The sequence below is a fragment of the Cylas formicarius genome, unplaced genomic scaffold, assembly GCF_029955315.1.
Source record: "Cylas formicarius isolate icCylForm1 unplaced genomic scaffold, icCylForm1.1 PGA_scaffold_1__22_contigs__length_36826433, whole genome shotgun sequence".
Lineage (NCBI taxonomy): Eukaryota > Metazoa > Arthropoda > Insecta > Coleoptera > Brentidae > Cylas > Cylas formicarius.
The window spans coordinates 2,419,336-2,444,977 of record NW_026844264.1 but is presented as its reverse complement, the minus strand read 5'-3'; the positions used below and the strand labels follow the sequence as shown (position 1 = coordinate 2,444,977).

The 25,642-nt window shown below is 35.6% G+C and overlaps 1 protein-coding gene and 1 long non-coding RNA gene across 3 annotated transcripts; one reads left to right on the top strand and one right to left on the bottom strand.

Moving 5' to 3' along the window:
• Positions 1-1,202: 1,202 nt before the first annotated feature.
• On the bottom strand, positions 1,203-13,201 carry LOC132696428 (Krueppel homolog 1-like). The gene is made up of 2 exons (XM_060661241.1): positions 13,025-13,201; positions 1,203-3,191 (listed from the first exon to the last, which is right to left on the bottom strand). Exon 2 carries the CDS (start codon positions 3,175-3,177, stop codon positions 1,741-1,743), a length of 1,437 nt encoding a protein of 478 aa, XP_060517224.1. The 5' UTR covers positions 3,178-3,191; positions 13,025-13,201; the 3' UTR covers positions 1,203-1,740.
• A 4,352-nt stretch (positions 13,202-17,553) lies between these two features.
• On the top strand, positions 17,554-21,294 carry LOC132696507 (uncharacterized). 2 transcript variants are annotated; one of them, XR_009618043.1, is made up of 4 exons: positions 17,554-20,126; positions 20,289-20,454; positions 20,545-20,997; positions 21,109-21,294. It is a non-coding gene; the product is annotated as an uncharacterized LOC132696507 (long non-coding RNA). The 2 variants fall into 2 exon arrangements; XR_009618042.1 differs by having other exon boundaries at positions 20,227-20,454.
• The last annotated feature ends 4,348 nt before the right edge of the window (positions 21,295-25,642 follow it).

Sequence of the window (25,642 nt, the reverse complement as noted above, 5' to 3'; positions counted from 1 at the left end):
TGCCCAGTGACGATTTTTTGAAAGCAATCTTGTTATTTACGATCAAAGTTTGGTTTTATTGCAAAAACATAAAGGTCTCCTAAAACCAGGAACCAAAAAAATTTCATTTGCATAAACTAGAAACATTAGCTATAGTCGAAACAATCAAAAGAATTAGAAAACCGAATTTATTATCTCGCATAGTTGGCCGCATGGTTGAAAATTCAAGACTATCATTTTAAAATAAAGCGCCGCCCTGGTAATAAAATGATTCACGTTGACGCACTGTGTGAAAAATAAAAATCTACTGACTGTGATACCTGTGTTAAGAAATGCATGTATCTTTAAAAAAAATCAAAGACTTTATAGAAAAAGAAGTCATTCTACAATCTGCCAGATTCAACATTTTAAGGAAATTTCATGACATCGGCCATCTAGGATATAAAAAATGTGAATCCTTGATTTAAAGTAAATTATGGTTCAAAGGGATCACACGAATTATAAGAAATTATGTCTATGCACGTTATAAAAAAGGATAGTACGGAAAATAGCAGAGGTTTCCATTTTGCAATTGATAAACCAGAAAAGCCTTTTTATACAAGGCATATGGATCACCTTTGGCCTTATGCTAAAAGGGCGGGGGAATATTCCTACATATTAATGGTAGCTCATTGATACTCAAAATATTGATTTGCAAAATTGCAAATTTTTTAAAGGTCTGTTTAGTTTATTTTCAGTTCCTAAAAGAATCATTTTTGCTTGCGAAAAAGGTTTTAAAAAGCAAAACATTGAAACTATTTTCTTTGGAGCACAAATTCCAGCATATTCTTAATGCCGTTGCCTCACCATGATCTAACTTTAACTAACAAAAAAATATTCACAGCACATTTCATTAAGGAAGCCTAAAGAAGTAAAGTTCGACTAACAGTCAGGATGGCCAAACATAACATCATAGTTCATGTTCATGAAAGACCGTGTTAACCACATGGATCAGCAACGGCCACGGTATTGATTAATATCGATTATATAATTGTGGACTACAGCATAGTCATGCTGCCGAACGGGCCTTTTTGTAATCGACTGACAGTTTGGTTAATATATTGCGAAAGTTCGTAGAATCACGTTTCATTAAACCCGAACCTCATAAAATGTTCATAATATGCGGGTCTTAGATATGGACCATTCGGGCAGTGTTCCCGCCCAGTTCACGAGGTGCGGAAAATAAAAAACACTCTTTTTATAAGACGATATATTGTTTTCTCCGTTTAAGTTATACCAAGATAAGTGTACAACGACGACATTATTTAAGGAATACGACAGCTGTTCAAAAAACCGCAACGGTTCAGACTTAGATATACGGTACATTATTAGCAATTTAATTTTTCAACATTAAATTTAGGTGGACAACAAAATCTTCGCGAAAACGCAAATCGTATCCTCGATGGAAGAAAACGTAACAGAAGTTTTCGCGTTCCCTTTGATTATCCTACTTTGATTGCGGACTTAATATTTTTTTGATACCAAAAGTTATTCACTAAATTACACCAAACGCCGTGTGGGCGCGGGTTTGGTTAGTTATAATAATAATGAGGCATACTCGCACGCTAGCAGTCAAATAGTTATATAATATGTAACACACACAAACGCAACGTATTGCAAAGACGCAGGCACTGCCATGAGGTAAACGTTGACGCAAAAATCTTATCACAGAAGAAAAAAAAATAGTACGACAGAAATACACCGAACGAGCAAAATAAACATCTACGACGCACGCGCATACTGAATCACGCTGTACCGCACGGGGGACAAGTCTAAACTCTCTTCCATCGATTTCTGGATCATCCTCGACCGCTTCCTCGGCGGAAGGCTGAGTTCCGGGTCGGGAGACGCGGGCGGCGAAGCCGACGGCGATGCGGGATTCGAAAACGGCGGCGTCACGACCCTGGCGCCCTCTTCCGGGTAGTTTTCCAGCACCAAAGCCTCTTCGACGCGTTTCCTGATATCGTCTCCGGCGGATAGCGGCGGATCGCAGTGCGGCGCGGGAAAGTAGCCGAGCGCCTGCGGCGTCGTCTTCACGAAGCTGAACACCAGGTCCTGGTTGTTGGGGCCGTACATTTCGACGGATTCGCGCGCCGTCGCCGCCGCTGCCAACAGCTCCACCCCCGCCGACGAAATCGGGTAATTTGTCTGAAGGTAAGTGGGCGAAATACCGCCCCGCGAGTAAACGTAATAGTTGACGTCGCGCGTTTCTTCCAGCGTCGCGGCGCCCATCTTCAGGTTCTCCTTGTCGCTGATCGTGCTCGAGCACGACGACTCGCTCGACGGGTTGGAGGCGGGCGGCGTCGGCGGCTGAGGCGGATGCTGCGCACTCTCCGAGTGACTCTTGATGTGCGCCTCCATGCTCTTCTTCGAGTTGAACGTCGCGTTGCAGATGGTGCACTTGTAGACCTTCTCGCCGAAGTGGGCGACCTGGTGCAGCTTCAGCACGTGGTTGTAACCGAACGACTTGCCGCATATCTCGCACGAGTACGGCTTCTCGCCGGTGTGCGTCCTCGAGTGCACCTTCAGTTGTTTGCTGCACGTGAAACCCTTCTGGCACACGTTGCACACGTAGGGTTTCTCGCCGGTGTGTGTCCTCATGTGGATCACCAGCTGCCCGCTCTGTATGAACGTCTTGGAGCACACGTTGCACTTGTGCGGTCTTTCCCCGGTGTGTATCCGCATGTGTCGGTGGAGCTTTCCGGAGTGCTCGAACGCCCTCGAGCACACCTCGCACTTGTATGGACGCTCCTTGGTGTGGATCCTGCGGTGCACGCTCAGGTTTTCCTTCACGCTGAAGCTCTTGTTGCAAAACTCGCACCGGAACGGTTTCTCGCCGGTGTGCGTCCTGTAATGGCGGGTCAACCTCGCAGGCACTGCGAACGTCTTCGCGCAAATGTTGCACCTGTACGGGTCCTCAGAGTCCTTCGAGTGGGTGCGTTGGTGCGCCTGGAAAGCGCTCTTCGACGTGTACATTTTCTGACAGACGGGACAGCGGACTGACTCGGTCGTCTTTTCTTGGGTGTCACCAGAAAATGCGGGGATCGGCAGGTCGGGACTGCAAACCAATTTTTTGACCGCGAGATCCTCCGATGAGGGGTGAACGACGGGCAACAATGGTATAGACGGTCGGCCGTAGAATCCTACCATCTCCGGCATCGGCCAACGGGGTTCTGCAGACAACAGAAAAACCGTTAAGCGAATGGTTCCAAAAAGTTGCAAGTGGAAGCTATAAGTTTATTTTTTTATCATCATTACAACATTACTATGAAAACTTCAAGCTTTTAGATTTCTTTATTTAGAAGGTGGTAGAAAGAATGCAATGCGTGTTTTTGGTTTTTATAATAATTATGTTGTTTTAGTGTATTTACTTGAAAAAGAGGACATTTTTTATGGTAATGACCCTTTTTAATAAAAATAGAGACTACATAACTAAACTAAAAGTAGTGTATAACAAATTAAACGTATCCACAGGGCTTCAGCGCTTAACTGAAACTGGCTCGCGGATGGTGAAAGGTACAAATTTGAGTCGCGGTTTGGTTGCTTATAGATTCTCGGATTTTTCTTTGGCAGAATTGATAACATGTAAGAATTTTAGTTGTATCGAATAAGATTTGACGTCCGGTTCAATGATTGTCTTTTAACGTTATTTTCACTAAGAACTTTTGTTACGTGGTCAGTGATGTTTTGAATGTAAGGAAGAACACGTCGCAAGTATGGGGTTGCATGAGACTTATTTTCTTTCGAAGGCTGTGGAGAAATCTATTTCGTGATAGAACGCTTAATATCTCTAATGTGGAATTTATTAGAGAAGAGCAGATGTGAGGTGCTTTAATTCGAGCTTCAGTGACTCGGGTTGAGATAGATTTACAGCTACGTGGGCTTTCTGTAAACATATTAGCCAATATTAGCTCTAATTTTCTATTGATATCTTAGAACGATAAATTATTATTAGTTTCTAATTCAACGATAAAACGTATGTTAGGGCGCGCAGCTAGAGTTTAAATGGCTATAATCTTGGTTTTAGATAGGTGTCGAGGGCTTTGTTCCCAAAGGCTTCCATAGCTATGTTCGCGATGCTTGGTGACAATGGAGAACCCGTATTTGTTCCCAACTTTTGTTCATAAATTTGATTGTAACAAGAAAAATATGTTCTAGTCAAGCATTTTTATTTAAAGTGAGAAGGGTTTGTTCCAGAATCTCGGATTTTAACACATTTATTTAATAAATACTTTAATAAAGAAGGATTCCACATGGAAACTAATTAGAAAAATGTAATATCTAAACAGGTACACAGTAAAATGCGAGCCAATTTCAGTTAAACTCTGAAGACGCCAACAGGATGATTCGCGAAACATCAGCACGTTTGATATATAAACAACCGCCGCAGGTTAAGGAAGGGCCTTTTTGTAAAAAACCAGGTTAAGGAAGGGCCTTTTTGTAAAAAACTCTGAACAATTATAATTAAAAAGCAATAAAAAAATCGAGGTACCACCTGAGGCTTTAATATCTCGTTTCTTTTTTCCATGGTTGTCATTTGAAATTTATGAAGTCTATTATTAATTTGTAATAATAATGTAGTAACTTTACAAGAGTAACACAGAAATCAACCAAACCAAATTGGAAGTCCGCGAAATAAAATATATTTTTTAGATTAAGTACCAAGGTAGAGAAAAATGTGATTAGTGTAGCATTAGCATTTTGCCAAACTGCACTTTCGTACCGGAAGGTAAGCTTATAAATATTTTTTTCTCAATTCTCTTCCGTACTCTGCCGTACTGATCGTTTCTGAACTGTCAGGCCCAAGCGTGATCATTATCATCCTCAAACGATCCTATTTATTTTCTAACCAATCTTGAAATCGTTCTTAATACTAATAATGGAAATGGATGCGTGACATTTCATCCGGTAAACACAATATGCAGGACATTGTAACCACGAACAACGAGAAACGGTAATTTTTCAAAGAAACTTCCACAGGCTATTGTAATACTTTTTACAAAACTTCTGGATTCTTCCTGCGTCGGTCCTGAGTCGAAATTTCTGACGTTTCGCCAATCATCCTGTTGGCTTATTCAGAGCTTGACTGAAACTGGCTCGTATTTTACTCTGTACCTACTTATATATTGTTTGAGGGGAGCGGAGCTAAATGAGGGGCATAAACACCGTCTCGGATGACTGATTCCCAAAATGGTAACAGGTAGAGATCTGAGTCGCGGTTAAGATTGTTAGGTTTATAGATTTCTAGAGACTCTTGGATTTTTCGTTGGTAGAGAAACTGATTACATGCAAGAAATTTAGTTTTATCGAATACAATTTTATTTGTCTTAGTCGTAAGGCTCTTTGAGCCTAGTTGATATTTTTCGTCCGGTCTCTGCAATGTATTCTTTGCCACATATGCATGGAATGCTGTAAACTCCTGGCATCTCAAATGGAATTTTGTCTTTGACGGACTGAAGAGATTTTTGGACAAGTGGTAAACCTGGTTTTGACGTTATACTTCTTTAGAACTTTTGATATGTGGTCAGTGATGTTTTGAATATAAGGAAGGACCACAGTGGCAAGTGTAGGATTGCTTTCATCCTCATTGCTATTGGAAGGTTGTGAAGTGAGAGAGAATAGCAGAGGAAAGGTGTTTTAATTCTGTTTTCAGTGACTCGGGCTGAGATAGTTTTGCGGCTCTGTAAACAAGAGAGTTGCTAACCGTTGAGATGCCAGAAGTTTACAGCATTCCAAAGCAAAGAATACATTGGAGAGACCGGACGAAAAATATCAACTAGGCTCAAACACGAAAGAGCCTTACGACTAGGACAAATAAAGTCATCAGCTGTGGCCGAACACACTCACGAGACCGGACATAAAATTTTATTCGATAAAACTAAAATTCTTGCATGTAATCAGTTCCTCCACCAACGAAAAATCAGAGAGTCTATAGAAATCTATAAACAACCTAACAATCGCGACTCAGATCTCTACCTATCACCATTTTGGGAATCAGTCATCCGAGACGGTGTTATGCCCCTCACTTAACTCCGCACCCCTCAAACAATATATAAGTAGGTACAGAGTAAAATACAAGCCAGTTTCAGTCAAGCTCTGAAGAAGCCAACAGGATGATTGGCGAAACGTCAGCAATTTCGACTCAGCAAATACTGACGCAGTTTCGTGTAAGGGAAAAGTAGACATTGTGACTGAAGCTAACAAGAAACGTTTTGTGATGTTTCACTGACATGACTGTCAGAATTGACAAACGTCAAAATTCAAAGCGTGGGAAATATCTCCGAAAACATCCGATTGTTCCCAAACCCGTGCGGTAAAATCCCGGAAATGTCCGAAGTGACTCGGATTCGTGGGAAACGAAACTAACGTGGTAAATCGACGCTTCCCGCACGCTATATCTGTGCGGTAGTCTATAATCGTTGACCTCAAATGAAAAAAGAAACATATTTCCTCAGAAAAAAAAATTGTATATTCACAAAGGCTTGTGAAAGATAAAAGTGCGATTTCGATTAAACTAAAGTCGATCCGTTCGTCGCAAAGTTAAGAAACCATGGATAAGCGATAAATGAATCTTATGTGGAAGACAATTCTTGAACCATTTAAACGAAATATAATGTGAGACTTTCCGTGAGATAATTAACAGTAATGTAAATTTACAGCAGGTGGCTCCGCGTTTCATTGAGGACCATTAGGCCAAAATCGTTTATCTGCATTTTTCATCGCTTATCCATGGTTTCTTAACTTTGCGACGAATGGACCGACTTTGGTTTAGTCCAAATCATTAACATAAATAAGAATCGTACTTTTATCTTTCAGAAGCCTTTGTGAATATAGAAATATTTTTTTTCTGAGGAAATATGTTTTTTCATTTTAGATTTTCTTAAAATGTATTACAGATACAGCTATGTTGAAGAGAATTATCGATATTAATTTTTGTTGTAAAAAAAAATCTTAACGCTCGCATTTTTCGTCCCCGTGTTTTGTTTTTTTAAATTATCGAGGTATTTTGTTCGACTCCATATATCGTCGGCCCCAATAAATAAATAAATTTGGTAAGGCGGTATTGTTCAAGTTCAACAATACTAAATTCCCCAGAGATTTCTTTTGTGCTAGGGGAAGTATTTCGATAATTGTAGTTTTGCAGTACATTTGAAGTTACTTGATTTAAAAAGTAATTCGATAATTGGAGTTTTGCAGTGCATTTGAAGTTACTTGATTTAGAATTTTCGGAATGAAAGAATGGGAATTACCAAGACTTCGCCGTCACGCTTTCGAGTTTGCTGTCGCAAATAGTTAGTTTTGGTTAGCTTTGTTTTGTTGTTTTGTTTTTTCTTATGTTGGGGAAAACGTTCAAAATTGAGAGCAACAACAGGAAATTTTTAATTTGTATATGCTTGTAAAGGCTTCTAAAAGGGAAATGTCTTCGGTTAACAGAAACAAACCGTTAGAGGCGTCCCCGCCATCTTGGATCCCCTGGGTCGCTTTTTCCTGGGCGCACTTAATCAGCAAACTCTTCATCAAATCTTTACCGATCACTTTCTCCTTCGGATCCATGGCTATCCCAGGACCGACCCGCACAAAAGACGAAAAGTTACTATCGACGTGCGCTGCGACCATCCGCAGCGTAAAACGTATGCGGAGCGGAACGCATGGGTCGCACGCAACGCGCCAGAAAGAGACCGCGTTATTCTTAACCACGCCCAATGCGTGTGCGAAGGAAGGGCCCGGAAGGGGGAGATATTTACTGACAAATTCGGTTTTTGACCCGGGCCAAAACGTTGGGCGATGTTACCAAAATTTAAGTGCCGCCCGGCCACCGAGAAAGAGGTCAACGAACCCCCCTGTATAATGAACGTGGCGTTCTTAAAAGCGTTCCGAATTTTTAGGACCGGATTTGTGCCAGGTTTGCCGCGTGGTTTTTTAAGCAGCCTCGCGGGACGCAAAGCGATCGTTCGATTGTGGCTGTTCGGGACAGACAACGTCATAATAAAAAGTAAAAATAAATAAATTTAAAACTTTAGAAAATATCATACACGAACATCCTCTGAGTAAAAGTTTTCTTTGGTGCTGTTAATAAGTAGATGACGCTTTTGTTTGTTTCACTGTAACGGAAACAATCAAACAGAAAACTCTTTAAACATTTTGGACTTAACTATAACCAAATTACGGAACAAGTTATAACTCGCATATATAATTAGTCAAATTATTCTCACACACACAAAATGGCTGCCATTTATTCTTTTATTCACAGACTACATAATATACTACTTACCACAGAAAATTTTGAAAAAGAATGTTACGACCCCTGTTTAATAGATAGAATTATAACTAAAAAAAACAGTTTTAAATACCTCTGGAACTACATCCATCCCATTGAACCCAAAATTTATAAAACAATAAAATAGTAAAAAAGTTTCGAAACATCGATCTGAATTTTGTCTTTTAAAACTCAAAACACCATAGGAAAATTTTTAAAAAACGATAAGACTAGATCACGAAAAACTCAAAAATCCAGAGCCTACAAGTTAAAATGCGAATCGTCTTTAAGAAACAACGCATTTACAAATATAAAAGAGCGTTTAAGAATAAAAGTTAGGGTTGTAACTATGTTAACCATTTAAATTCAGAAATAAAGATAATTATGATATTTTACATTATGAATCAAAAAGCAAAAATATAAATTTATTAGAAGCTATAGAAATTAACATAACATAAGATATTCAAATGTATTACTTAATGATCCAATTAAATCCAATTGGTCATTAAGTAATAGCTTCCAATAGCTTCAAATAGTTATATACAATATATATGGAAACCTGTACAGATTTCGCAACGATCTTCTCACTCGGCATCTTCAATGCTCGCGTTCCGAAAACAAAGTGTTCGAAGTGTTTAAACTCGAAATTTTGAAGAGAAATAAAGAAATTTCAAAACACCACAAAATTTCGTTTATTCCAAATCAGTTATATAAAAAAATAAATCTTTAGAAGCCTTTATAGTTTATGACTTGAAGTCAGAATTTCTGACATGTCTCATGTAAAACACAGTGCGAATCGAAAACATTCGATTTTATGTTTCTTCTATTACTACTACCAAAATTTATACTGCTAAATATTAGTACATTGCTCCCCGCACCTTTCCTTCTTTTGAGTATTTATCAACAAAAATCAGAAAAAATACTTTGAACTATTTAAACGCAATAAGCAATTCAAAAACCGAGAATTAGGTAGCCTTTGCATGAAAAATGGAAAATTCATTTAGATTTCTATGATGTTTAAAGTAAAACTTAGAAGAAGAAAAAATGATGAAATGAAATTCGTAATTGCCATGTCAAAAAACCTAAAACTGTCAATTTTTATTATTATACTATAAAAATTTTCTCCTTGTCAAATAACGAAAGGGACATAAAATTTTATAACTGAATCAACTTCTTGAAAATGAAATTTATATCCATATGCATGGGTTATTCAATTGAAAAATATTCAACAATGAAATTTAAAACAAGCGCCCAGTTGCGCGATCATCCTACTCGCCACAAAAGTATTGACTTACCTTCGGTCTCTACTTGAATAGGAAAAATGTTTTGACGAAAAGTTCGATAAAACGATTAACACCTTGCTAAAACAATATTAACTAAATTAAATTTCCATAAAAAAAGAAATTCCTATATAAAGAAAACCTAACCTTTATGTCGTTATGTCTTAATCTATTTTTCTTTCATTTTTCTTTTTTTGCTTTGCGTAACAAGTTTTTTGTGATCTCTCTCTTGGTATGTGATACTTTAAAATGAAAATAAAATTCCTGACGAAGCTCATTTCAGGAATCAACATGTAATAAAATCAGCATGTAACATTTCCACGGAAACGGCAAGGCCGGTTCGATTTTAAGATTTTATGTTTTATACTGGCAGTAATATTTGTGAAGGCAGCCTTACTGCAAATAAATATTTAGAAATGATTGAAATTATTTTTCTCAAAATAGTAGTGTATCCCAATAATTTATATATTTTAAGTGCCCATCTTAACACTACTTTAAAAATATATAGCATCTAGTACCAAATATATAGATAGATAGATTTGAAAAGCGATGCTAAAAACAATTTGAGAAATGTTTTATTTGTTTATATTTTTTTAATAAATAAATGACTAGTTTTCTATTATTAGAGGTCTAAAATGATGTTAGGTTAAGGAAAAATTACTAAAATTGTTCTGTTTTAAGTTGAAATGAGATTTTTTTGTCAACTATCAAGACCAATTAACAAAAACGATTTTTTTTTCAAAAATTAAATATTAGGCATGATATTAAAAACATGGAAAAAGTATTATAGTTTTTTTATGCTCTTGACAAACTGAATCATATATGAAAATATGACAATAAACAAATCTGATAAACTTTCGAGATACGAGGTGTGTTCCAAAATACACAGCTGGAAAAACTTCCCGTGCCTCAAAAGGGGCTAAAGAAATTCTGTTTGTGCATCCTCGCTATCTATAATTTTCACCTTTAATAATGAAAACCTCAGAAAAAGTCGGCAACAATAACCGAGACGTAACGATTTCAAGAACGACGCGGCAACGCCGGTCCGGTTTTCGAAGAAAACACGAAAATAACGTGACACGCGCGGTCGGTGCAACTAGAGAGGCCCGCGACTGCGGCGTTTTCGATAGCTTTCCGTCCAGAATATAGCGACAACAACACAAAGTGCCACGCGTCAACCGCCGTAGTCACTCGCCTCCACGTGGGCCCGCTCGCTACTTTTTTATGCCGAACACCGACCTCGACAACCCGATGCGAGACGTAGGTCGTGAGTTGCGTCGCCCCCGTCCACTCCGACTCCCCCTCGCACCGTTGCCGCTTATCAAAATTTCGCCCGGTTTTAAGAAATTTAATTAATACAAATTTAGATCAGTCAAAAACTATCGGCAGCGATCAGCGGCCTTTAAATAAAAGCTTTCGGAGAAACGATTCGACAATTAGTGATTTAGAAATCGTTCGTACACGTCAAATAACAGTTTCGGATGTATTGCCAGCGATCAGAAGAATTGACTAACCGGAAATATATTTTTAGTCAGACAAGTGCGTATTTCGAGCTTCATTGAAAATGACAGAAGACAAATAAATTAATATATTTGTGGCCTTTCCATGTGTATGTATCTATAAATCTATTACCTATGGTTATTTGTGTTCTTAGAGTTCGTTGAATGTGTTGAAATTGCATTTTAATTGTTTTTTATCTAGATTGTGGAGTTTTGTACTTATATATAAAATATAAATAATATTGGAATGGTACCACTTCCTTTTTATTCTGAAATTATGAAAGCAAGGTTTTGCAAGACTGGTTTCATCGCTTTTTTTTTCAGATGTTCGAAGACAACGCAACAAGCAATAGTTTAAGAAGTTTAAGAAGTTTAAATTTATTTTCATGGAATCTAAGCAGAAAATTGATTTCTAAAAAACTTAACATGACGATTTCTGCAGGTGCATTGAAATTGTTCTTTGAAATCCAGTGTTTATTATAAATGAAACGGAAAACATTTAAAGTCTAGTCCAAGTTGGAAAAATGTGGAACACATCAAGTTTGTTAATATTTTTTTATAAAAACGCCAATTTAGACAAGCAAAGGCAAATGTCTCCCCACGTGATGGACACTTTATTGACGAAAGTCGCAACTCAATACAAAAACGAATGAACACTCCCCACCAAGCATGTTAGTTCGATTCAATCGAAACGGTTTAGTTTTACTACAAACCACACTGTGCGAAAAACAAATAAATTAACAGAAACCGGTCTTCTTATTTTATCTTTCTCCGCGAAAATTGGCAACGACGTCGCGGCTCAAACTAAGCAAACTTACCCTCCTATTTCGGAAAAACCTAGGTTCATTAGTAAAATTTGCGTGGAAAACAAAGGGAAAGAAATTGCCCGCGTAGACCAAAAATTGTTAAATCAGGCAAAGATGACGAAACGGAAATATCTATATTATTTCTAAGCTAAGTAAATTAGGTCGAAAGATGACGATAAGTGACTGTTATTGAATATACCGGCTTTATAACTTCAACGGTACGACTTACCCAAATAACAACGTATTTTTTAAAATTACACATCAACTATTTTTCTGTTAACCAAGTCATAAACGCTGTGCCACGTCATTTATATAGGATAGCTTCTTTACTACAAAATATTGTATAGAATAACAGAATTAACCAAAACTCGATCGTTAATTAGAACACTATACTGTAAGGATAATCCTGTAGTTAAGGTATCTTTTGGCTAGTTTAATAGTCATCACGATCATTTTACAGTGCCAACACTAACACTATCACTAAAAAACTCGCCGTTTTTTATTATCCATTAAATTTTTGCTTAGGTTTTGATCCATTACGTTCGATTTATGCGTTAAGTTCAAGAGTGAAATGGAAAAACTTTAATTAAAGCATATTTTGAAAGAATTACGATTTTATTTTTGATCGGAGATGTTGGAGTTTTATGAACGATTTTGTATTTTGAATAATTCCCTGGTTAAATCGAATGCGAGTTGGCTACACCGTGCAGTTGGATGCCATTTGGTGACCACAGAATCGCTTCAGATTCGATAGCAGTTATATATAATAAAAAAATATATTTAATAAAAAAATTGGTTTGGTTATTTGCAAAATATTCAGTAGTAAACTGCGAAATAACGGCGTTTTGATGAATTGCAATGATTTCGTAATGCAATTCTTTGAGCGTTATGTTGTTGGTTTTCAAGCGTTTTCTGTTTAACATAACACACAGTATAATAAGCGATAAGTAAATCCTGGCTATTTTAGTGTCTCTCTAGAAAATATTAATTCTCGAACATTAATATGTCCTGTTACATCGTATGCGTTGGGCTAGGTTAGTCACGCACGAATATTTTTGTTGTATCTATCTATATATCGCAACTGGCCGACGCACAATGTAATGAATAATAAAAAAACGTTAATGTTAACGTTAACGTAAAGGCCATATTTAACAACATACTTACGTATTAGCGTTTTTGATGGTGTTGTAATAGGGTAAACATGCCACCAATCCTCAAAATGTCGGTAGACACACTACTGTTCCAACTTTTCTCCTAAACGAGCGGGATACAAAAAGGACAAACAATTTCGAAATGCAACCACACATTCAATGATCCAAAATCTGACTAAAAATGTTTATACCTCCCGCCCGTTCGTAATCTTACGCCATTGAAGCGGTGTTGCCGCCTGGTCATATTTACGCCGATTTACGCGTCGAATCGGCGGGGGAACAACGCGGTTACGGAATTGAAAACGATCGCGACGCGGCAACGGCGCCGTTAGATTGCGCCGATGGCGAAGTTTTCCCGCCGCCCCGCTTCGCCGCGCCCAAAAGGTCGGTCCCGAGTCTGGAAGCTCGTGTAAGCAGACACGTGGAGGCGAATGACTGTGTTTCGAACGTCGTTTCGCATTGCAAATTTGTTGTTTTTCGGTTATTTCGCTGCGTCGATTCAAACATTTTTATCGCAACTGTTTACCGCGACTCGTCGTTTCTTCGAATCGCTGTCGGGAAAGTACGTTTTCAGGTTAATTTAGCAACAGCATCTTCCGCGGATCGCAACAACGCAATCTTGAGTCAGGTCTTGGTCAGAGCGACGGCTCAACCGATTTTCGAATCGGACAATTCTGTGCTACTTTTTTGTCTAGACAATAATACGGATTTATAATTCCGTACGCTGTACGGAATTATAAATTGGTCGTGTATGGCGGATGTTTTTGAATGAAACGCGGTGTCATACTTTACGACAGATAGGAAGGACTTATTTCGGTCATGGACAAAACAATTTAGAAAAGACAGCACAAAAATTAATACGCGATCTTAAAATTTCCTGTTTAAATTCGAAACATGTTACCTTAAACATTCGTATTTAGTCTCGAAAATCTGAAATTTTATATCGAAATTTTACAATGAAGTTATTGAAGTGTTTTAACAGAAAAAACCTATTTCAGAACTAGATAGAACAAAATCGATTTACGTGTCGAAGGATCGATTTTTGAGATATAAGGCGTTTTTCAATTTTTGGCCCTTTTGTAAATTGCCCACAAATTTTTTATTTTTGAAAATTTTGTATTCGAATCCTTTTTCCTTTTTCACAAAAATGAACAGAACTTTTTATTTTATATAGCAATCATAGTTGACTATATTCTTAAAAAAAATGCTTGTGTCGTGCCCTTTTCAGCCATATAGATTAGTTGATGTCAGTTATGAAAAAAGGCGGAAATATAGAGCATTTTTTGTTTATGTATTAGCAGACCGTCCATAAGATGTTCAACAAGACGCCACATAGAAACCATTAAAGTAATGTAATAAACACTGGAACTTCAAAAAAATTAAGACCAATTTAAAATAACTTACGTAAGTGAAAACCACGAAACCTAAGAACCATTTATTATTTAGAAAATAAAATTAGCTATTTTAACCTAATAACCAAAACACAAGAAATATTAGAATGCAAACTATTAAAGTTTATCCCTTTTACTTTAATTATATTGAAATATTTTAACCTAAATGTTCAATAAACTGAACGCACCTACTTTGTCCTGAATTGCAACTATTCTCTAACTCTATAAGATTGATGGAAACAAACGCTTGTCAAATGACTTCCTCTAACTCTGGTTTGTCTATTAAAATTCTATCTTTAAATATAAGATCTTTTAATCTCCCCCAAAAAAAATCTACATGAGTTAGATCACACGATCTCGCAGGTCACAGAATGGGAAGTCTAGTTCCAATCCAACACTGTCCAAAGTCTTCATTTAAAAGTTCACTTACAATCCATGCATTGTGATCGGGGCAACTCCTTTCATGAATTAATGGCAAGTATTCTAAAAATGAAACAACATATGTTCGCAAAATATTTATTTAACCATCCACTGTCAGATTTTCACTAAAAAAATAAGGTCCCACAAATCTACCTCGGAAAACTTCTAGTCATACAAAACTAACCAAAGCGACCTTGCCCATTTTGAAACACCACAGTGTTGAGTCGAACTCGCTAACGTTTCGCCAATCATCCTGTTGACTTCTTCAGAGGTTAACTGAAACTGAAATAGTATTACAATAGCCTGTGGACATTTCTTTGAAAAATTAAAAATTATGTATTTTAAATATTCCGGAACAGTCAATTCTCGTTTCATCCCTCCAAATAATATACAATGGAAAATTAATGTTCTCATTACATTTTCCGATAAACATATGGCCTAAATTTATGTTTTTTTAAGTAGACAAAACTTTAGTTTTCCTGGTATTTTTTGCGTCAGCTAGTGCCCGTACTTGAATTTTCTATTACTTCTTCAATTATATTCAAGTCCCGGTTTTCCTATTCTTTTTTTAAATGGTTTTGATTTTGCGTAGGCTTTTTGAAACTTCTCTAATTGGTTAAATTATTGGTTAACGTCCTAAATATTCGCTCGCATGGTTTTTGTTTGACAAAATGTAACACTTTATTAATTTTAACAACTTTTAATAATTTTGGTACATTTTAAATTTCTAAATGAACTAAAAGTTTATGTTTGGCAACTAAAATTATGTGTGACTGAACACAAAATTCAATAAAGACTAAAAGTTACACTGACGTAGAGAGCTATATGCACGGCCTACTAATAAACTCCAGTAGGAGCAGTTGTGCAGTTACAAAAATGATGTATGTCTTAGCTATATTTGAAAACTGACAAACAAAATTCCTGTGTCAATTTACAACATCCAGATAAAGATGTCATGCTATGACATGACTGCACAATTGCTCTGGCTGGCTTTTGGGAATTTGTCTTAGTCACAAGTTGCAACTCATTAAAGGCTACCAGCAAAAAGAAGCAGCTAATACTTCGAATCGTCCGATGATGGTTGGAGCTACAGGAGTTTACGTTGGAAACCTAGTTTCATCTAAGAAATAAGACGAATCATGTAGAAGCACTCGAATTTCTTCACAAAATCAAGCAAAGCAAACGCATCCAGAAAGTCGATTGGGTGTTAACTGGTCAATTAGAAAATGAAAAACCAAAGAAAATTCACCAAATTTTATCCAAGCCACCAACATCCGATTACATAAAACATATCTATAATAATTATTGCCACCCAGACCGTTGAATATACCGGATAACGGTGCGAAGATGCACAAAGAAATGAGACAACGTGTAGTAAAAGCAGCACATGATGATTTGGACACTTTGGAGTGGAGCCTAAGAATTAAGAATCTCCTATACCTTATCTCAATAAGTACAACACACAGGGAAAAAGTTTAAAACAAAACGTGCTTAACCCTTGTGTATATTTTATTTATAATACTTTTATGAATACGGGTAGTCCGTTGTGCCAGTACAGTAACCAACTTTTTGAGTATTTTTGTCATACGAAATTTTGAGTAGTTTTTGAGAAAAATGAATTTTCCCATTTTTTTGCTGAAAACCAGGTCTTTGAAAAAATGTGCTTTTTTTACACTTGAAAAAAGAAATTTGTAATTTCTATTATGGATGCATGGAAGTGACTAATGTATAATGTTTTGCCCTACCTATGGAACACCCTATATTTAGCACTTTAATTGGGTTTGGGATTTGATTATGTATCATTTTAAGTGTATATAGCTTTTATTACAAAAATTGGTAGTTTAGAAGCTATGGCCAATTTTCTGCAAGAACTCGTGTATTTTATTTTAAATCCAACTAAAGCTACGAAATATCCTATTCTAGTTAAGGTTTTATTTTAAACATTAATTACTAAAATTCAATATAAAATCAACGAGTAATGCAAGTAAATGGAACTTATTACTAATTACAAAACGTTTTCTAACCTCCGTAAACATGTAGTATGGTTTCAATTTCCGCAATAGCGTCTTGTTTTTATAGGATATCCATAGAAAAAAAGAACTAATAAAATTGTCACGAATTTTTTTAAAAAGAGAAAATGGTTTTTCCAGTGTTCAAGAGCGTTTAGACCTTCAAGAATATATACATATATATATACATATATATATATATATATATATATATATATATATATATATATATATATATATATATATATATATATATATATATATATATATATATATATATATATATATATATATATATATATATATATAATTCGTACAAGTCATAAAAATCTAATATCAAGTATCAAGTAAAATAACAAAAACAGTTCGATTCGCCAACTGTGTGTGGAAATTATATGACCACATCATGGAAAAAAAACAAATAACATACCCGTGTGTTAACCTTCGGCTTTCGCGGTGCAGCAAACATTTCAACTCATTGTTGACGATATTTTTTATTCGGTCAATTTTTTCTAATTGGCAGGAATAGTCTATTAATGTACTCCACGTGCCAGTTCGAAAACGCCGTAGTCATTCGCCGCCTCGCGCTGAGCTTGTCGAGGCCAAGGTGCGGGTACCCCTATCCCTTCTCCATTGAGCCTCGCGGACAACATTGCCCGTTCGCACGATATTTAAGAAATTTCAAGAAATTTATACCTCGGCCTATGCTCATTTTCTTTAAAAGCGCAAAACGTGTTTGGTAATTTATTGGCGGGTTTCCAGACTAGCTATTTGCGTAGGTCGTCGATTGTGGTGCGCGATGAAATGATGTTACAATACAACGCGCTAGTTGCAATTTCATTCGAGGATATTAGTTTTGGAAAAACAAATTGGTATATCGCAACATAATTTTATTAAACTGTCGACTTGGTATTAAATAAATTGGCATTCTGTGAATAGTTTCTAAATAAACGTGAGGTAGTTTTTTCGTAATACAAGAAGTTGAAAGTAATTTTATTGCAACAAATTTGGCGTATATAGGACCAAATGTCTTCTAGAAATTTGTGTTACTGCGTTAAGCGGCAAATGTTCCCCCCATCGGAAAAATAAGTCTTCTAAGGAAACCGTTCAAACCTTATTTGTCTTCACCATTATTCTTTATGTAACTTACTTAAAAAGGGTAAACAATGTTTTTCAAGAAATTATAAAATACGATTGAAGCCAAGTTTCGGTAACACTTATCGGACATTTAAAAAAGTGTTTGTCTCATTTATTAGACTAAGTGCACACTATTTAACGAATATGTAAATATGTTATTTTATAAATTGGTCCGTTTAACATAAGAACAATAATATTTTTTTAAGTAAGCATATATTAAGGTAATTCAGGTAATTAAATAAAACAGTTCGGGAACTAAATTAAAAATATACAGGGTGTTTTCTATCTGTAATACCAGTTTAAATATTTTAATGAAATTTTGAACACATATACTATGTATCAAGAGGCATTATTAGTGTACCATATTTTTTTTTAAATATACCAGTGGCGGGCATACGGAATTTACGTCTATATTTTGGCAGACATTGTTGGTACGCCACTGAAGTTCCTTATAATAAAAATTATTCTTACAACCTCCGATCATTTCTAAAGAAATTTAATTTCTTTATTTAACGTCAACATTAATAATTAACACATAAACGCATAAATACATTGAATTTTAAATAGAACATGAACGTAAAGAGCGAATTATCGAATTACTGTGTGTTTTTTTAAAGAAAAATCCAGAAAAGGGCATTACTATCAATGTAAAATATAATATACAAGGTCTTCCCCTTAAAAAATATATGTTTGCTTCATAACTAATAAACGGTTAAAACAAGTAAGAAAGAAACCAAGCCACTATAAGCCACATAAAACAACGGAGATACGAGGGTGGTCCCAAAATCGATAGTTTTGCATTTCACGCTGTATCTAAAAACCCAAGAGGGCCATGATAATTTTGTGGACGACGTCATTATTTTCACAAAAAAGCAGTATAGTGTCGCACCTTTCTATCTTAAAAAATAACCGGGATACCCCACAAAAGTGCCCAAAATGGAATATCCGGTACATACATAATAGCTAATAACTTCTTGCAGCCATTTTATTACTAATTTTGGAATACTGTGAACACTACGGCTTAACAACAAATACTGATGCCTTAAATCAAATAAATATACTGTTAAAAGCGCCACCGTAATTATGTTTTAAGTCTGTCATTCAAATGTCATTATTAGATTCACATTTATAATAGGCTTCAAAAATAATTTTGTTAAGCGGCCGACAAGATAGAACAAGTGATGTTATTACACAATATCGCTTTTATAACGAAAAGATTCTAAATTTGTCAAAATTGAACGAAGTAAACGATTCGCATAGATTAGAACCAAAAATAAACCTGAGAATAATTATCAATTTGATATCACACACGTGTGGCATCTCACTTTTTGGAAAACAATCGCAAAACTGTTCGAGTTGTAGAGATTAATGCTATACGCCACACGTGGCTGCGAAACGGCAACGTCGCAACGCACTTTGTTATAGATCCATTGTGTAACCGGGATCAGCACAGAATAATTCGTTGGTAATATGTTTTACTCAAAGCAATTTTACTCCCGAGTTTCATTTCTGAAATCTCAATTCATCTCCTTCCGCCAATTTCTCCTAATAGCGTTAAAAATAGACGAAAAGACGCCGTAAGCAAATAAACAGTCGTCGGACGGAGAGGAGAAAAGGAAAGTCGGATCCGACAATAAACGATATCGAGCGAGGCAGCCCGCCGACGGCAGCCGCACGGGCTACCTTGACCAATCTCAATTTAACTTTTGTATGCTCAGGATTTGCGGATCAGAGCCATGTTGCCAGTTTATTCAGCGCGCTAATTTGACGATTAAATTGAAATTAGATTAAAATGAAATTCTCAAGTCGACACTTTGATTTGCGGGTTTTGATTTGTCTTCAAACTACTCCAAAGTTGCATACATCTCAATTGCAACAAGCGTGGTAAATGGCATTTGAGTCACGAGTTTATTTGGCACGAGCAGAACGCAGCGGAGCGAGTGTTTAATAAACAAATGATTTAACAAGTTTACCAAATGTTTACCATACTATACATTTTCTACGATCGTTAATACTAAAATTAAACAGGAATTAGGTTAATTGCAGGTAGTCAATTCATAGGGTAGGTAGGTTAACATGCAGAGCAGTAACAGAACCCCTCAACAAATAATTTTTCTCGACGAAATTGTGTATTATACACAAGGTGTAACGGAACGAGGTAAAATTGATTTAATATTTTGTAGTAGCTCACAAAAAAGACATTTTGCAAGTTTAGTGCAAAAAAATCGTATTTTATAACATTATTTAACGCTTTGTAGGTTTAGAATTTAATAAATATATGTATATTCAAGTTATTGCAAAAAGATATTTCGATGTACAGAAACAAGATATCAAGCATCAGGAAGAAGAAGGAAGAGAATGGAAGGAAGGAAAAACACAATCATGAACACCTGGAGGACCAAATACAAGGCAGGAATTTTAAGAGTTGAAAGCATGTCTAAAAGAGAAAGAGACCGAACGAATATATGCAATAGGCCTGAGACAAGGTAAAGAAATTATTAGTATTAAAAATGTTTGTAGAAATGTATGGTACGACTGAAACTATATGCATTTCAATTATGTTAATGTAATTTTAGAAATGCCGAAGGTGCCTTACTAGTTTCCTTAACTCGGTATGTACCTCTATGCGGAGGTGGATGCAATTGAATATACCTGAACTGGAAGACTTGACTAGATTTCTGGGAGCAAGCGAATGACCTAGATATTATTTTTTCAAAGAAAGAAAAAAGAAACACAGGCGACTGTAATACTTTTTACAAATAATATTATGGCACATTTTAAACTTTCAGTTGCTGTTTCGGACGGTTGTCCAATAAAATGCGTCAAAGCTGATATTTCTATAACTCGTGCATCTGTTTCTTTTGCAGCAGAAAAAACGGATTTAATCGAAGTAGTATCTGGAAGTTTAGGACCAGTACTGCAAGCTCCTACATTTGAAACGGTTAAAGAAATTCATAAATGTTATTTTAACAATTTTACTTTCAAGTTACTGCTCTGCAGTTAAGCTTCCATTGTGAAATTGTTATTAGGTAATACAGATCGTTCTTCAACTTATATCGATAAAGTAATTTAATTTAGGTTCTTATACGATATTTACGTGGATCTCTTGTTAACAGCGTATTGTATGACGGTTGTTCTAGGGTATCTGCAACCTACAAAGAATCATGAATCACAGAGCAATACCATACTCAGAGTCTCCCAGCAATAGAACCACAGCCCTGTTCCATTGCATATCCTAGGGTCGTGTACAGATCCTGAACAACAGACATTCACACTTGTGAGCTCCTCATTTTTCTGTTAATATATTCGTCTCCGCGAATAGAGGATTTCAGTATAGGAATATGAGTACAGTCCATAGAGTGAAAATTAAATTTTTCTTGCTATTTATTTTTCGCATTCTGAAGATCTTCATCTAAGGATGGAAATTTGATCCAATATTAACCTTAACCTTACCTTAAACACGCTGATAAATAGGCATAAATTCGGAGATATAAACATAAACATAGCAAGTACATCCACATGGAAACAGCACACTCACAAGTTTTATGTTGTTTTTATGCAAAACAAATGAAGTGGGCAAAAAGTAGCCACTTAACTTTATGCATATCACCAAGCGTCACTTTATTGTTATTTAAGGTAAGTGGTCCCACCTCAAGGAAATATCCAAATCAACATTCAAAATTGCTACTCCAGAATTCACCCAACCATATGGTTTCAGATTCCACAGAGATTTCATGGATTTTCCAAAAAATTTATGGATTTCACTTCGAAAAAAAATTTTTAGGTTATGTGCAAAAATTTTCTATTATATTAATAATGATAATAACAATAATAATGTTAATAACAATAATAATAAACTAACCAAAACATGCGATGAAGCGGCGGATGACGAACCTTCTGCTACGAAGGTGCAAGAAGCGGGAAAAAAAATTGGACGGGGTATCTTTCAGAGAGATGAACTAGGCCACTGTGATTTTATCTAGTCTAGCGCTCACTCTCTTCATTTCTTAAACCTCAGGGAAAGGGATAGATTTTACCACGGTCCAACCAACAAATTACGCATCTATGGCATAAAGATATTTTCCAAAATAAAAGTCACGGTTACGCGACTTATTGTCTGTGTTGGTAAATCCAGCAGCGACATCCAAATGAACCTCGGTCTGGATAAGTGCAGCTGATAAAATCGGTTGTGAGAGGGGCGGAGATCGCTGGAGCACAGTGAAAAATATAAGTACACAGAAAAAATTCTTAATTGTAGAGTTACGTATATCTTCAATATTTTATACTGGATTTAAACTTAAGTGTTTTTAAATTAGAGGAACAAGTTTAAATTAAGAATTTCAATATGCTTGAAAAAGAAAATATGATATTTACAAGATATATTTTTTAATTGTAGTAATTTAAAATGTTTCAAATTATTATTCCTAAATTACAAATATTATTTCTGAGATTGAATCGTCTCTTGATTTGGAAAGTGCTGCCTCCTTAAAATGATGATATATAATTTTAGAAGGAGAAACAATATACTCATTTTCAAAACGTATTATTTTTTGTAGTAACACACTTTCAATATGGTTGTGCCGTATTCTCAATGTTAGAAAATATTAAATAATTGTCTCAAAATTATGATATCCTTGATGTAATAAGTTTGATATCCTCAAATTGAAAATGCTTTTAACATATACTCTTCATTATACTATAGAGGGTGTTCGGAAATTGAGTTCGGAAATTTGGAGGAAAATTCAACGTGGTAAAATAGTAGTAGTAAGTCATGTAACAAAAATTCGAAATCGTAATATTTTCCGAGTTATAGCTTGTCAAAATTTGTTTTTTAAAATTTTATTTTTAAAGCAGTAATTCTCAACGCAACAAGCTGGTATTTTACATACTGCCCTGAATTAGTAAAAGAAATCGTGACAAAATAAAAGTTTTTCAGAAATCTGTCAGTAGAGGGCACTTTACCTATAACTTTTTTTTGTATTTTCCCAGCATTTTATTTATTTACACTGATCCTGCAAAATAGAACAAATTGCCTTAAGCAGAATCACAAATCCTCAAAAATTGTTACTCTCATTTTAAGTAGATAAGTGTTATCGTTTAGCCACAAATCTAATTTACAGAAAGGTGATACTGGATATCGCAAAATGCATTTCTGTTACGGAAAAGCAAGTGGAAATGCAGGCCAGCATTATTAACCAGTAGGCGACGTGCACTAAGTTTTTAAAAACAACATGCTACAAATTAAAAATGTGAAAAAATGGCATAAGTTAATACAATAACATGTTTAGTTTCAGTAACATAAATACATTTAATTTTTTTGAAAATAAAAATTTAATAATAATAATCGGGAATTCAGCAGTATACAACGCTAATTACAATCATTTTCAAAATGCCCACCGTTCATTTCTGAAAACCGATGAAAATACACGACATCAGTCCAAGTCATTATATTATAGGTATATTATAGGTATTATAGGCCGCACCGAGAGCTACAATTTTTATATTTACCGTTTTCTTTTAACACACACGCTGCTCGAGATATTTGAAAAAATCCATGTGAAAATCGTGCTCAATTTAGACGCGATGACGTCACTTATTATTACCACGTACAGTGCGCTGCATTGTTTCAGATAAATATTATTTTCTAGAAAAACAATTTGCTCTATTGGCAAACTTCGTCAACCACGGAACTTTGGAGATTCAGGATTTTAATCTCTATTTCCGTAATTTTTCCGAATATCTATAGGGTGTATCGGTTATGGGCAAAATATCTAAAGTACCGTGAAAATTTCCGTTTTTATGGGTGAAATATTAGCTGTAAATGAAAAGCTGTAAAATATACGAAAATTTGGTTTTGTAACGTATTACGAACTGTATCGAGAGCTACAATTTTAGGATTTAGAGCTTTCGTCTACTATACAGGGTGCAAGAGATATTTGAAAAGACATAATCAATAAAATCATAAATCATCATGAAATGTCAACATTTTCAAAAAGTAGTTTCTGATTCGGATTTCTCATCCTCAGAAACCCCTTTAGTCAAAATTTTGCAAGCTTTTGGGATATTACCTCGAAATCACATTTAGGGCCGAAATATCAGCTCAAAAATCGATGGTCCGCAATTTATGACTTATATATATACTTATATATTTTAAACTGTGAGAAATTGAAATCTACATATTATATACCTACGTCCTTCCTCTGACCAATAACACCAAAAAGTCTCACACAAGTTGTACGGTTTGCCGTCGGGAACGTTTTATCTGGGAGGCTGGACATTTTTATAAAATAATTAATTACAAGTAAATGGAGAGGGTTTGGGGGGGACTTTATGGTATCTGCGGATACAACTCATCGACCTCCATCTTCAATAAACATTTCAATCTTCTCGAAGCAACGTAGGCATTTTAAAAAATTAAAAACCTAAATTTTTGGGAAAAATCACCACTCATGAAATTTTGGATGGAGGTCGATATTAACCGATCCGGCTGAAATCTGGCAGAAAGACAAGAGGTCGGGGGGTATTAAAAAAAATAATCGGTTGTTTAATTATACATTCTTTAGTCCCGCTGGGGGCGCAAATGTTGGTAAAAAACGTTTTTTTTTTGAAAAAATGTCGATAATTTATCGATATTTTCAAAAAATAATTACAAATTAGAACTTTCTCGTCCATCTATCCATCGACACCAAAAACATTCACATAAGTTATATCGTATCTGTGGATAGACTTCATTGACCACTATCTTCGATAAAAATTTCAACCTTCTTGGAGCAACGTAAGTATTTTAAAAAATATAAAATCTAAATTTTTGGGGGAAAATCATGACAAACATGAAAATAATAATCGAAAATATTAACTAAAAATGAGGGGCTGGGATTTTATAGTATCTACGAACCTCCATCTTTATTAAAAAATTTAACTTTCTCGGAGAAACCTAAGTATTTTAAAAAACTAGAAACGCAAATATTTTGGGTTCAATGTTTTAAATTCATGAGTAGGATGTGGTATTTATTTGTATGCTTTATTTTGATGATGAAGCTTTAATCCCATTCGTCAGGTCGAGAAGTATTTTTTAAACATTTTAAATGTAAATGTAATTTTCAAGTTCGGCGGGATGATATATACTTTACTTTATACAGGGTGCATGCACAATTAAATTACATCGATTTTGCGAAAGTTCCATAGTGGTCCACAGGAGCACGATAGAAAAGCAATGCGTCCCTCAAGGACAAAATACCCAAATTGGCTTCTTTTTGAAATTAAAATCTGGTCCGCCCTACACTATCCGAATTTGCGCCGCACACTGACGATTTTTCGAAAGCAATCTCGTTACTTTCGAAAATCGATGACATCGAATTTTTCGAAAGTATCTTCGATCACCGTCGAAAAAAAAATTTTTTTTTGTCTCTCCGTTCTCCGTTCTCGTCCTTTGGTTTTCCTGAATAACTTCCGAACCGTTGGAGCTACAAAATTAAAATTTGCCTCCTTTTTAACCCTCCACAAGGCATATAAAAAATGGCCCTGATACGACGCCGGTATCCATCTTTTTTTCGCGATTTTCGACTGTTTTTTGGACCTTGCTTTGAAACACGATAAGTGTCCGAAATTTGAAGCAATCGACTTCATATTTGGCACATATATGCAGCTTTGCCCCGTGATGGAACCTATTGAAAA

Coding starts and splice junctions, on each gene's coding strand:
- LOC132696428 (XM_060661241.1), bottom strand. CDS start 3,177: ATGCCGGAGATGGTAGGATTCTACGGCCGACCGTCTATACCATTGTTG.